Below are 12,421 nucleotides of genomic sequence, written 5' to 3' on the forward strand. Positions count from 1 at the left end.
CTTGGAGTTCATCAGTTCTGGAGATGGACAGCATTTTTCATCATGAATCCTGAAACCCATCATTTCTTAAAGCAGCCTATTCCACTTCCCCGTCCCTCCACCCCCCCCCCGCTAGGGTTAAGTGACTTGCCCAAGGTCACACAGCTAGGAAGTATTAAGTGTCTAAGACCACATTTGAACTCAGGTCCTCCTGAATTCAGGGCTAGTGCTCTATCCATTGCACCACCTAACTGCCCCCCAGCCCCTTCCACTTTTGGGGCTTTGTGTTTCAATTGGGTCCAACTCGTAATCCAATTTGGGGTTTTCTTGCAAAGATATTGGAGTAGTTTGCTATTTCCTTCTCCAGCTCATTTTACAGATAAGAAAACTATGGCCAACATGGTTAAATGACTTATCTAAGGTGACAACTAGTAAGATGAATCTTACTCCAGACCTATCCATTGCTCTATTCACTGTACCACCTAGCTACCCTAACTTTAGCTTTAATTTTAGAAAGTTTTTCCTGACACCTGATCCACTGAAGTACTGGGCAGATTTTTCTGCTGACTTTTTGGAGACTAAGTATGAGGGCAACACAAAGGTTAGATAGCTATATCTCATTATGAGGAGTATCATAAGTAGTTTTCCTTCACTATCTTGATACTGAATTGGAGCATACTTGAAAGCACTGCGCTACAAATAGGCTTTGAGTGTGTCTGTAATGTCCAGTTTTCCCACATCTTCTATAATATTCATCTTTATCTTTTCCTGTCATTTTAGCCAATCTGAGAGGTGTTTTAATTGTTTTAATTTGCATTTCTTTAACCAATAGTGGTTGATATTTTCATATAACTCTAGAAGGCTTTAATTTCTTCATCTGAAAATTGTCTGTTCATATTCATTTATCAACTGGGGAATGATTTATATTCTTATAAATTTGACTCAGTTCTTTATATATTTCAGAAATGAGGGCTTTATCAGAAATAAGCTGTAAAAATCCACCCCCCCCATTTTTTGCTTCCCTTCTAATCTTAACTGCATTGGTTTTGTTTGTGCATAAACTTTTAAATTTAATGTAATCAAAAATTGTCAATTTTGTATTTCATAATGTTCTCTAGTTCTTCATTGGCCATAAATTCCTCTCTTCTCCAAAAGATCTGATAGGTAAATTATCCCTTGCTCTCTTAATTTGTTTATAGTAACCAAAAATTAAATTTTATGGAATTCATACTTCTAGAGATGGCACAGAACCTACACCACTAGGGACTTGATCTTGTACTTTGAGCTGACATGGCTCAAGTTTTAAGTGATTAACACAAATTAAGCAATTTCTACTAGTTCCTTCCAATCAAGCATCTTTCATGCAGAAAAACAATTCACGTAGGAACCAGTAACCTCTGAGGTCCTTTCTACCTCTAGAATCATGATACAGTGACCCAATGAATCAGATCCTATTGTAGAGGACACGTTGGATCCTAATCCTGGGCTCTAGACTAATTTATGAAAATAACAATATTTCTAAAATCACATTAATATGCTTAGACTCGTTGGGCCTACAGAAGGCACATTTACCCTATAAACTGTTCCTTTAATCCAGGCAACCAAGTTTCTATTTTTACAAACTCTGTTTTTAACAGATCCTGTGGCTAAGTTATTGTTTGAAAAAGACTTTTAGCAAAATTAGTATTCCTAACATGATTTAGAGTCAAAATTTTGGTATAAAGTTTTATTCCCTTTGATCCTAATGCAAATTAGTTGTCCATGCTCTTTGGCCCGTTGCTTTTGTGAAATAAATCTTTGACTTAAAGAGAATCCCGTGCGAGTGTTCTCACTCTAACTCTAAACCAAATATTCTCCTGTAGCACTATTATGCTATATCAATTACATATAAACCTGGGGACACCCTGAAACCACTTTTAATAAGATGCTACACTTTGTCTATCAACAAGGTAAAGGGAAACTTGAACAACAATAACTAACTCAGTAACTAGTAGTTTCAATTTCTTTCAGAGATTACCCCTACTGACCCAACTTTCTACTTACATCATTTCTTTTATGGCACCAAAGAGAAGCAATGTCAGCTTTCAGTCTTTTTTCCATTCATTTCTTGACCTTTCTAACCAATCTATCTTTTGACCTCACTAACTGAAACCAGTTTTTCCAAAGTTACCAAAGACCTCTTAATTGCCAAATCCAATAACTTCTTGAGTCTTAATCCTTCTTAATTTCATACTTTATTAATGATATGATAGATAGAAAACTGGCCTGAGAATCATGAGTGGTTAAACTTCCCCTTGACATAAATTGGCAGCCACTTAATCAATATCCCAGAAAAATTTTTTTTAAAGAATATCCTTCCTCAAGGGTGGTGCTCAAAAAATATGTTAAATAAATGTAAGAAGAATTAAGGCAATCATTTAGACCAGAAGTTTGTAGAATCATCAATTATGATTCATGTCAAATATATGCCAAATGATTAGAAAATTATGAGGATGTTACAAATTAGTAATTTAGTATTTTTTGTATCTGGTTTGTGATACCTTTATCTTACTCTGGAATCTTAGAGGCTACGTTACAGATTTATCACAACTTCACATTACAAATGGATCTCTGAATTTTATTTCCATTAGATAAACATGATGTCCTGATATAAAATCTTGTAATGTACCTAATCTTAATAGAAATTACCACTTTGAATTCCTACAGAATTCCCTAAGTAAGGCATAAAAACTCAATCTTCTGTCACTTCATTTTTGTAAAATGGGACTATTTCAATAATTTATTCCCTCTTAACTTAAATAATCCATTTCATTTAGATTATCAAATTTATTGGCATATAATTGGGCAAAATAACCCCTAATTATTGCTCTAATTTCTTCTTCATTGGCGGAAAATTCTCCCTTTTCATTTTTGAGACTAACAATTTGTTTTTCTTCTTTCCTTTTTCTGATCAAATTATGTATTTGTTTTTGTATTTTGTTGAGTTTTTTCATAAAACCAACTCAAAGTTTTATTTATTAATTCAATAGTTTTCTTATTTTCAATTTTATTAATCTCCCCTTTTTAATTTGTCACCTCATTTTTGGAATGCATAGATTCCAAGCTAGTCAAAAGTACTCTCTACAATTGTCTAAAACATTAACAAATGTTTTATATATGTTTTATTTATGATATAATCCTTAAAACAAAACATACAGATTAGCTCTTAAATGTTTTTAATTCAAAGATTTAACTTGGTCACCAACACTATACTGATGAAGTCTAGTGATTTGAATTGAATAAAGAAAAAATATATAATTTGATCCCTTGTGTTCTAGGATATTGCTATGTGTTGGTAAGATAAATATATCCTTGCAAGTGTACTATCTAAAATAAATGAGCCCCTAGCTTAGGATAAGAGGGAATTGGGTAGGTGGGGGGAGGATTTATGCAAAAGAATGGGGACTCTGATTTAAAAACTTTTTATGTGTCCTCTATAAATTCTCTAAGTCTCTATAAGCAGAGAAGGACCTATTATCTTTATGTGGTAAATTTCAAGAAGCAATACCTAAAACTAGCTAAATATTCATTTTGAATGAGGGGAGAAATCTGTTTTTAAAGAACCTTGAAATCTAAGTAATTTCTCACTAATTCCAAATCATGACACATAGGCTCACAACATTAAATAAATTATTTATCCAAATTCCAATATAACAGAGCATTCCTGTTTTCCTCTAACAGGTTTGAGATCCTATAAATAACATAATGCTAGACACTGACAAGGTGAGAGAGAAGCCACTGGCATTCCTGGTTTGTAAAGATTCACCCTCAGCACCACTTGTCACACAAGGAAAAGGACACATACAGTCATGGGTGTAGGAAAAAAAAGGGAGAAGTGTTGGCTGCAAAAACAGCTTTCCAATGGGGGTGCAGAAAACCAAGAGTAAGCTGTCAATTTCTATTTGCCAACAACAAATATACTTGAGTTTAACATAATAAAGCCTCAAGACTGACAATTTCTCTCTTCCAAGTCTGTCTAGTCACCAAGTCTACCCAACAATGAGGAACACTGACTGCCAAGCCAAAAGGTCTCCTCTTACAGACCTCCTGGACTCAAGATTTCAAGTAACCCAAATATTCCTAATATTCCTCTCCTACTAATTTATTTATCATTGCTTTTGTTCTTGTACCACGAAACTGATTCATGCATAAAATTCTTGAAAGCTGGTTCTTCACGACTTTCTTCTGTAACTGGAAAAGGAAAAAGAAGTAGTTAAAAATTACTTTCTAATTAGCCAGGTAATGGGAATTATTCTCATTCCACTCCTCAGGAAAGACATTCTGTTCCAATAAAATTAAAAAAAAAATTCCCTTTATGCAATCAGGAAGCTCTGATACCTTTATGATCATCTGTAGCCCATAATACTTGAGAGAGGTTTTGCCAGTAGTACTGCTGAAGTATGGGGATGACAGAACAGTACTCTGATACTGGAGGAATTAGGCAAATTTTGTTCCCAACTTATGGAACTGCTCCTAACCAAGTTATATTCAAAGGTTCTATAGCTAAGTCATCCTCTACGTCCTGATACTTTTAGACTGATCATGAACCAAAAGAAGTCCTTCGTTTTTTTCATATATCTTCAAAGCAATTCTAAAGACCTCAAAATAACATTAGATTCTAAGGCTAAAGAAAGTCTTTGAGAAGCAATTTACTATTACAGAATCCTTTACTATCTCTCATCTCCATGGCCATTAATGACATGCAGTAGAGCAGGAATTTTACTCTAAAATAATTCCTGGGTAGACAATTCTCAGTGGAAGCAATCCTCTCTCTAAAAAGTCATTCTAGTCTGCCACCTTCAGGGCAGGTGTTTTTTTCTTTCACCTTTATGGTCAATATCATCTGTATCACTATCTTCATCTTCTTCCTCATCTGCTGTACCTCGGGTTAGAATCAGATCAGAAGGAGTCACTGCAGAAGCCGAATTATCTGTAAAGGAAGCACAAATATCAACTTGCAGCAAAAACCTCACTTCCTAAATAGTGATTAATATACTCTCCCCATGTTTCATAAACCGTTGAGAGAAGAGGAGGGACTAGTAGCAAAGCAATAAGATCACTGCAGCATTCACACAGGCAGCACTGGGCTATGCATCAAGAATCAGATCTCTTAAGATCCTGATACCAAAGTGACCTCAGAACTGTGTGGTAAGGGTTTGGCAGGGCTTATATTGAACTTTGGAACTGTCTAAATGAAAAGTAGACACTTATTTTAATATAAGAAAGGATGAGGAAATGTTTTTTGAAAAGAAAGCAATTATCTTCCCCCTGCAGACTACTACAAAATGGGATCTCTGAGGACTAAAGAGATTAAAGACAGAAAGTCCCCAAAATTCCAAAATATTCATAGCAACACTTTTTATGGAAGCAAAAACACTTGAAACAAAGTTAAGTGACCATTGGCAGGGGAATCAACAAATTATGGTACTATCAATGTAATGGAATACTTCATCACAAAATATGACTATGAAAGCATTCAAAAACTACTATGCACAATACTGTGATACCAGAAGAAAATCAGCATTAAGATACCAGAATTCGGGGGCAGAGCCAAGATGGCAGAGAAGACACATGCATCTTCCTAAACTCTCCTTTTCCCTCAATCTATTTTAACAAAATTCAGCCTCTGAATTAGTGCTTGACTGTCAGAACCGATGAATATTGGGAGTACAACACATTACCAACCAAAGATAATCTTGTAATTCACCAGAAAAGGTATGTTTTGCTCTTGGGCAGGGATGGACTGGGGTTAGTCCAGGTATAGACCTCTGGCAGGCAGTGAGAGCCTGGGAAACAGCTCACACTGAGCAGACCAGAGGGGGCAGGATGTGGTCTCTGCAGGCAAAAAATCTGTGGGGAGAACTCTGCCACAGTGTGGGCTACTCTGCCCTAGCAGTAAGCCAGTAGATCAGCAGAGAAACTATAAACACAGGAGGTAAAGGCTATAACCCCAAAATGCTAGATTCTTTTAACCTGGCCATACCCACCCAACACCTGGAGTGACTCAGCATGACCCAGGTGCAGCTGCAATCACTGCTCCCAGTGCAGACACTGCCTTCCCGTTGCTGCTGATTTCAGCACAACTGCTAATCTCAGTGTAGCCAGTGTCCCACTGTCCCCCCTCACTGCCACTTCCTATTGTCTATAGAGGCAGCTTGGAAATACTTCACTGCTCCCCCCCACCATAAGCAGACCATAGTTTGTTTTTTTTCCAAAATGAGCAAAAAAGCCAAGCGGGCTCTAACTATTGATAGCTTCTATATGGAAAGAGAGCAGATTTCAAACCCTGAGGACACTAAAAACAGTTTGTCTCTAGATCCAAAGGTGGATATGATCTGATCCCCATCACACAAGACTCCCATAGAAGAAATTTAAAAGGATCTTTAAAAAGAGCAAGAAGAAAAATGGGGAAAGGAAAGGAAAAGCTTTGCAAGAGGATCAGGTTAAGTCGTGTTACTCATTAAAAGATAGCATGGAAAAAGAAATCAACTCCCTGAAAAACAGAATTACTGAATAGGAAAAGGCAAATAACTCCCAGAAAAACAGAATTTGTGAGCTGGAAAAGGTAAACAATTCCAAGGAAAACAGAAATGAATATGTGAATCGGAAAAAGAAAATATTTTTTTTTTTTTTAAGAAATTGGCAAAATGGAAAAAAATTCCATAGAACAACTCATTAAAAAACTCAACTGGACAAATACAAAAAGAAATTTAAAAAGTAAATTAAAAAATGATTCATTAAAAATCAGACTTGAACAAATGGAAATGAATAATTTGAGGAATCAAGCAAAACCAAAAAAATGAAAAAATAGAAAAAAATGTTAAATATCTACTTGGGAAAACAACAGATCTGGAAAATAGATTTAGGAGAGATAATCTAAGGATTATTGGACTCCCTGAAAATCATGATGAAAAAAAGAGCCTAGACACTATCTTTCAGGAAATCATTAAACAGAACTGCCCAGGTGTTATAGAAACAGAAGGCAAAATAGACATTGAAAGAATTCATCAATCACCTACTGAAAAAAATCCCAAAATGAAAATTCTAAGAAATACTGTGGCAAAATTCTAGAACTATCAGACCAAGGAAAAAATACTTCAAGCAGCCAGAAAAAAAACAATTCAAATACTGAGGAGCCACAATAAGGATCACTCGGGATCTAACAGCATCCACATTAAGGGATCAAAGGTCCTGCAATCTGATATTCTGAAAGGCAAAAGAACTTGGTATGCAGCCAAGAATAACTTATCCAGCCAAAATGAGCATTTTCTTCCAGAGAAGAAGATGGACATTCAATGAAATAGGTGAATTCCATTTATTCCTGATGAAAAAACCAGAGCTAAACAAAAAGTTTGACCTCCAAATATAGGAATCACAAGAAGCATAAAAAGGTAAAAAGAATTCTTGAGAACTGTATTTATGTTATGGGTATACATAAAGACTACATGTATAATTTAGTTTTACTGTTGTAATATAAAAAAGGAACTAAAGGTGGAAAGGAAATTATACCAGAAAAAGGGGAAAAGTGGAGGCAAAAAGAGGGAAACTACACCTCACGAAGAGGCAAAGGAAACCTATTATATCTGAGGGAATGAAGGAAGGGGGATGAACATAGTGTGAATCTTACTTTCATCAGATATGGCTCAAAGAGAAAAAATTAGAAATATTTGGTTTACATAGAAACTTCTTCCACCTCATTGAAAAGTGGGAGGGGAAAAATTAAAAGGGAGGGAAAAATTGAAAAAGGAAGGGTTAGGGTAAATAGAAGGGAATACAGAAATAGTAAGGAAAAAGTTTAAGAAAAGGGTAGGGACTTCAAGGGGAAGGGAGGGATTCTAAAGAGAGAGGGTTGCGTGAGGCAAGTGATCCTCATAAGTCTAATACTGGGGAGGGGAGTAAGGGGAAAAGAAAAGAAAAAAAGCATAATTTGGGGATAATAATTTGGCAGGAAATACAGAATTAGTAGATTTAACCATAAATGGGAATGGCATAAACTCCCCCATAAAGCAGAAATAGATAACAGACTGGATTAAAAGCCAGAATCCTACAATATGTTGTTTACAAGAAACATACATGAAGCAGAGTGACACATACAGAATAAAGGTAAAAGGCTGAAGCAGAATCTATTATGCTTAAGGTAAAGTAAAAAAAAAAAAAAGCAGGGGTAGCCATCCTGATCTCAAATCAAGCAAAAGCAAAAATTGATCTAATTAAAAGAGGTAAGGAAGGGCACTATATATCTTGCTAAAGGGTAGCATAGATAATGAAGCATTATCAATATTAAACATATAAGTGGTGTAGCATCTAAATTCTTTTTTTTTTAATTTAGAATTTTTTTTCTATAGTATATATGCATGAGTAATTTTTTTAAAATAATATTATCCCTTGTATTCATTTTTCCAAATTATCCCCCTCCTACTCCCTCCCCCCGATGACAGGCAATCCCATACATTTTACATGTGTTACAATAAAACCTAGATACAATATATGTGTGTAAATACCATTTTCTTGTTGCACATTAAGTATTAGATTCCGAAGGTATAAGTAACCTGGGTAGATAGACAGTAGGGCTAACAATTTACATTCACTTCCCAGTGTTCCTTTTCTGGGTGTAGTTATTTCTGTCCATCATTGATCAACTGGAAGTGAGTTGGATCTTCTTTATGTTGAAGATATCCACTTCCATCAGAATACCTCTTCATACAGCATTGAAGTGTACAGCGATCTTCTGGTTCTATTCATTTCACTCAGCATCAGTTGATGTAAGTCTCTCCAAGCCTCTCTGTATTCCTCCTGCTGGTCATTTCTTACAGAGCAATAATATTCCATAACCTTCATATACCATAATTTACCCAACCATTCTCCAATTGATGGACATCCATTCAACTTCCAGTTTCTAGGTACAACAAAAAGAGCTGCCACAAACATTTTGGCAAGCATCTAAATTCTTAAAAGAGAAATTAAGAGAGCTGCAAGAAGAAATAGACAGCAAAACTGTAATAGCAGAAGATCTCAACCTTGCACTTTCAGAATTATATCACTCAAACCACAAAACAAGTAAGAAAGAAGTTAAAGAGGTAAATAGAATATTAGAAAAGTTAGGTATGATAGATCTTTGGAGAAAACTGAATGGAGAAAGGAGTACACTTTCTTCTCGGCAGTTCATGGAATTGATACAAAAATTGACCACATATTAGTACATAAAGACCTCAAATTCAAATGCAGAAAGGCAGAAATAATATCCTTCTCAGATCACGATGCAATAAAAATTACATCCAATAAAAAGCCAGGGGAAAATAGACCAAAAAGTAATTGGAAACTAAATAATCTTGTCCTAAAAAATGACTGGGTAACAGCAAAACAACTATGGGAAATGAGTGTGAGTCACAATATAGCATTTTCACTCCCTCTTTTTTTGTCCGCTTGCATTTTTTATTTCCTTCTTAGGTTATTTTTTTTTTACCTTATTTCTAAGTCTGATTTTTCTTGTGCAGAAAAATAATTGTATAGCTATGTATACATATAGTGTACTTAACATATTCTTTAACATATTTAACATTTGGTCTACCTGCCATCTAGGGGAGCAAGCAGGTGGGAGAAAGGAAGGGAAAAGGTGGAACAGAAGGTTTTACAAGGGTCAATGATGAAAAATCACTCATGCATATATCTTGTAAATAAAAAAAGCTATAATAAAAAATAAACTTTTAAAAAAAGAATGATTGGGTGAAACAGCAAATCATAGACACAAATAATAATTTTACCCAAGAGAATGACAACAACAAGACATCATACCAAAATGTGTGGGATGCAGCCAAGGCTGCAATAAGGGGAAATTTTCTCTAGAAGCTTATTTGCATAAAATAGAGAAAGAGAAAATCAATGAATAAGGCTTACAACTAAAAAAGCTAGAAAAAGAACAAATTAAAAACCCTCAATCAAACACTAAACTTGAAATTCTAAAAATAAAAGGAGAGATCAATAAAATTGAAAGTAAAAACACGATTGAATTAATAAATAAAACTAAGAGTTGGTTTTATAAAAAAACCAACAAAATAGATGAACCCTTGGTAAATTTGATTAGAAAAAGGAAAGAGGAAAATCAAATTGTTAGTCTTAAGAATGAAAAGGGAGAAATTTCCACTAAAGAAGACGAAATTGGAGCAACAATTAGGAGTTATTTTGCCCAACTATATGCCAATAAATTAGATAACTTAAATGAAATGAATGAATACCTTCAAAAATATAGGTTGTCCAGATTAACAGAGGAAGAATTAAATTGGTTAAATAGTCCCATTTTATTTTACTTTTTTTTCTCCCTGAGGCTGGGGTTAAGTGACTTGCCCAGGGTCACACAGCTAGGAAGTGTAAAGTGTCTGAGACCAAATTTGAACTCGGGTCCTCCTGTATTCAAGGCTGGTGCTCTATCTACTGTGCCACCTAGCTGCCCCTAAATAGTCCCATTTTAGAAAAAGAAATAGAACAAGCTATTAATCAACTCCCTAAAAAAAAACCATATGATCATCTCAATAGATGGAGAAAAAGCATTTGACAAAATTCAACACCCATTCCTATTAAAAACATTAGAGAGTATAGGAATAAATGGACTTTTCCTTAAAATAGTCAGTAGCATCTATTTAAAATCATCAGTAAGCATCATATGTAATGGTGATAAACTGGAACCATTCCCAATAAAATCAGAGTGAAACAAGCTTTGGCAATAAGAGATGAAAAAGAAATTAAAGGAATCAGAGTAGGTAATGAGGAAACCAAATTATCACTTTTTAAAGATATGATGGTGCACTTAGAAAACCCCATAGATCCTACTAAAAAGTTTTAGAAATAATCCACAACTTTAGCAAAGTTGCAGGATACAAAATAAATCCACACAAATCATCAACATTTTTACATATCACTAACAAAATCCAACAGCAAGAGATACAAATAGAAATTCCATTTAAAATAACTGACAAACTCTGAGATACCACTACACACCTGTCAGATTGGCTAGAATGACAGGGAAAGATAATGCAGAATGTTGGAAGGGATGTGGGAAAACAGGGATACTGATGCATTGTTCGTGGAATTGTGAATACATCCAGTCATTCTGGAGAGCAATTTTGAACTATGCTCAAAAAGTTATCAAACTGTGCATACCCTTTGACCCAGCAGTGTTATTACTGAGCTTATATCCCAAAGAGATCTTAAAGAAGGGAAAGGGACCCACATGTGCAAGAATGTTTGTGGCAGCCCTCTTTGTAATGGCCAGAAACTGGAAACTATGTGGATGCCCATCAATTGGAGAATGGCTGAATAAATTGTGGTATGTGAATATTATGGAATATTATTGTTCTGTAAAAAATGACCAACAGGATGATTTTAGAAAGGCCTGGAGAGACTTATATGAACTGATGCTGAGTGAAATGAGTAGGACCAGAAGATCGTTGTATATTTCAACAACAGTACTATATGATGATCAATTCTGATGGACGTACCCCTCTTCAACAATGAGATGAAACAAATCAGTTCCAATAGAACAGTAATGAATTGAACCAGCTACACCCAGCGAAAAAAACTCTAGGAGATAACTATGAACCACTACATAGAATTTCCAATCCCTCTAATTTTGTCTGCCTGCATTTTGGATTTCCTTCACAGGCTAATTGTACACTATTTCAAAGTCCAATTCTTTTTATACAGCAAAACAACTGTTTGGACACCTGTACATATATTGTATTTAATTTATACTTTAACATATTTAACATGTATTGGTCAACCTGCCATGGGGGGGGGGGGGAGGAGGGGAAAAATTAAAACAAAAGGTTTGGCAATTGTCAATGTTGTAAAATTACCCAGGCATATATCTGGTAAATAAAAACTATTAAATAAAATAACTGTCAATAGTATAAAATATTTGGGAATCTAACTGCCAAGGGAAAGTCAGGAACTATATGAACAAATCTACAAAACACTTTTCACACAAATAAGGTCAGACCTAAACAACTGGAAAAATATTAAGTGCTCCTGGATAAGTCGAGCGAATATAATAAAGATGACAATACTACCTAAACTAATCTATTTATTTAGTGCTATACCAATCAGACTCTCAAGAAATTATTTTAATGACCTAGAAAAAAAAATTCATCTGGAAGAACAAAAGGTCAAGAATTTCAAGGGAACTAATGAAAAAAAAAAAAAAAATCAAATGAAGGTGGCCTAGATGTACCTGATCTAAAACTATATTATAAAACAGTGGCCACCAAAACCATTTGGTATTGGCTAAGAAATAGACTAGTTAATCAGAGGAATAGGTTAGGTTCACAGGACAAAATAGTCAATAACTATAGCAATCTAGTGTTTGACAAACCCAAAGACCCCAGCTTTTGGGATAAGAATTCATTATTTG

The 12,421-nt window shown here is 34.8% G+C and overlaps 1 protein-coding gene across 2 annotated transcripts in view; it reads right to left on the reverse strand.

Moving 5' to 3' along the window:
- Positions 1-3,125: 3,125 nt before the first annotated feature.
- The window catches only part of GPN1 (GPN-loop GTPase 1), a 29,276-nt gene continuing 19,980 nt past the window's right edge, over positions 3,126-12,421 (reverse strand). Inside the window, exons 13-14 of one of the 2 annotated variants that reach the window (XM_074288337.1) lie at positions 4,844-4,948; positions 3,126-4,209 (exon numbers count right to left, since the gene is read on the reverse strand). In XM_074288337.1, coding sequence (XP_074144438.1) covers positions 4,121-4,209; positions 4,844-4,948 — 194 coding nt within the window. In that variant the 3' untranslated portion in view covers positions 3,126-4,120. Of the gene's footprint in view, positions 4,210-4,843; positions 4,995-12,421 lie in introns of both variants that reach the window. The other variant, XR_012486196.1, reaches the window with a different exon arrangement.

This window comes from Sminthopsis crassicaudata, chromosome 2 (assembly GCF_048593235.1).
Source record: "Sminthopsis crassicaudata isolate SCR6 chromosome 2, ASM4859323v1, whole genome shotgun sequence".
Lineage (NCBI taxonomy): Eukaryota > Metazoa > Chordata > Mammalia > Dasyuromorphia > Dasyuridae > Sminthopsis > Sminthopsis crassicaudata.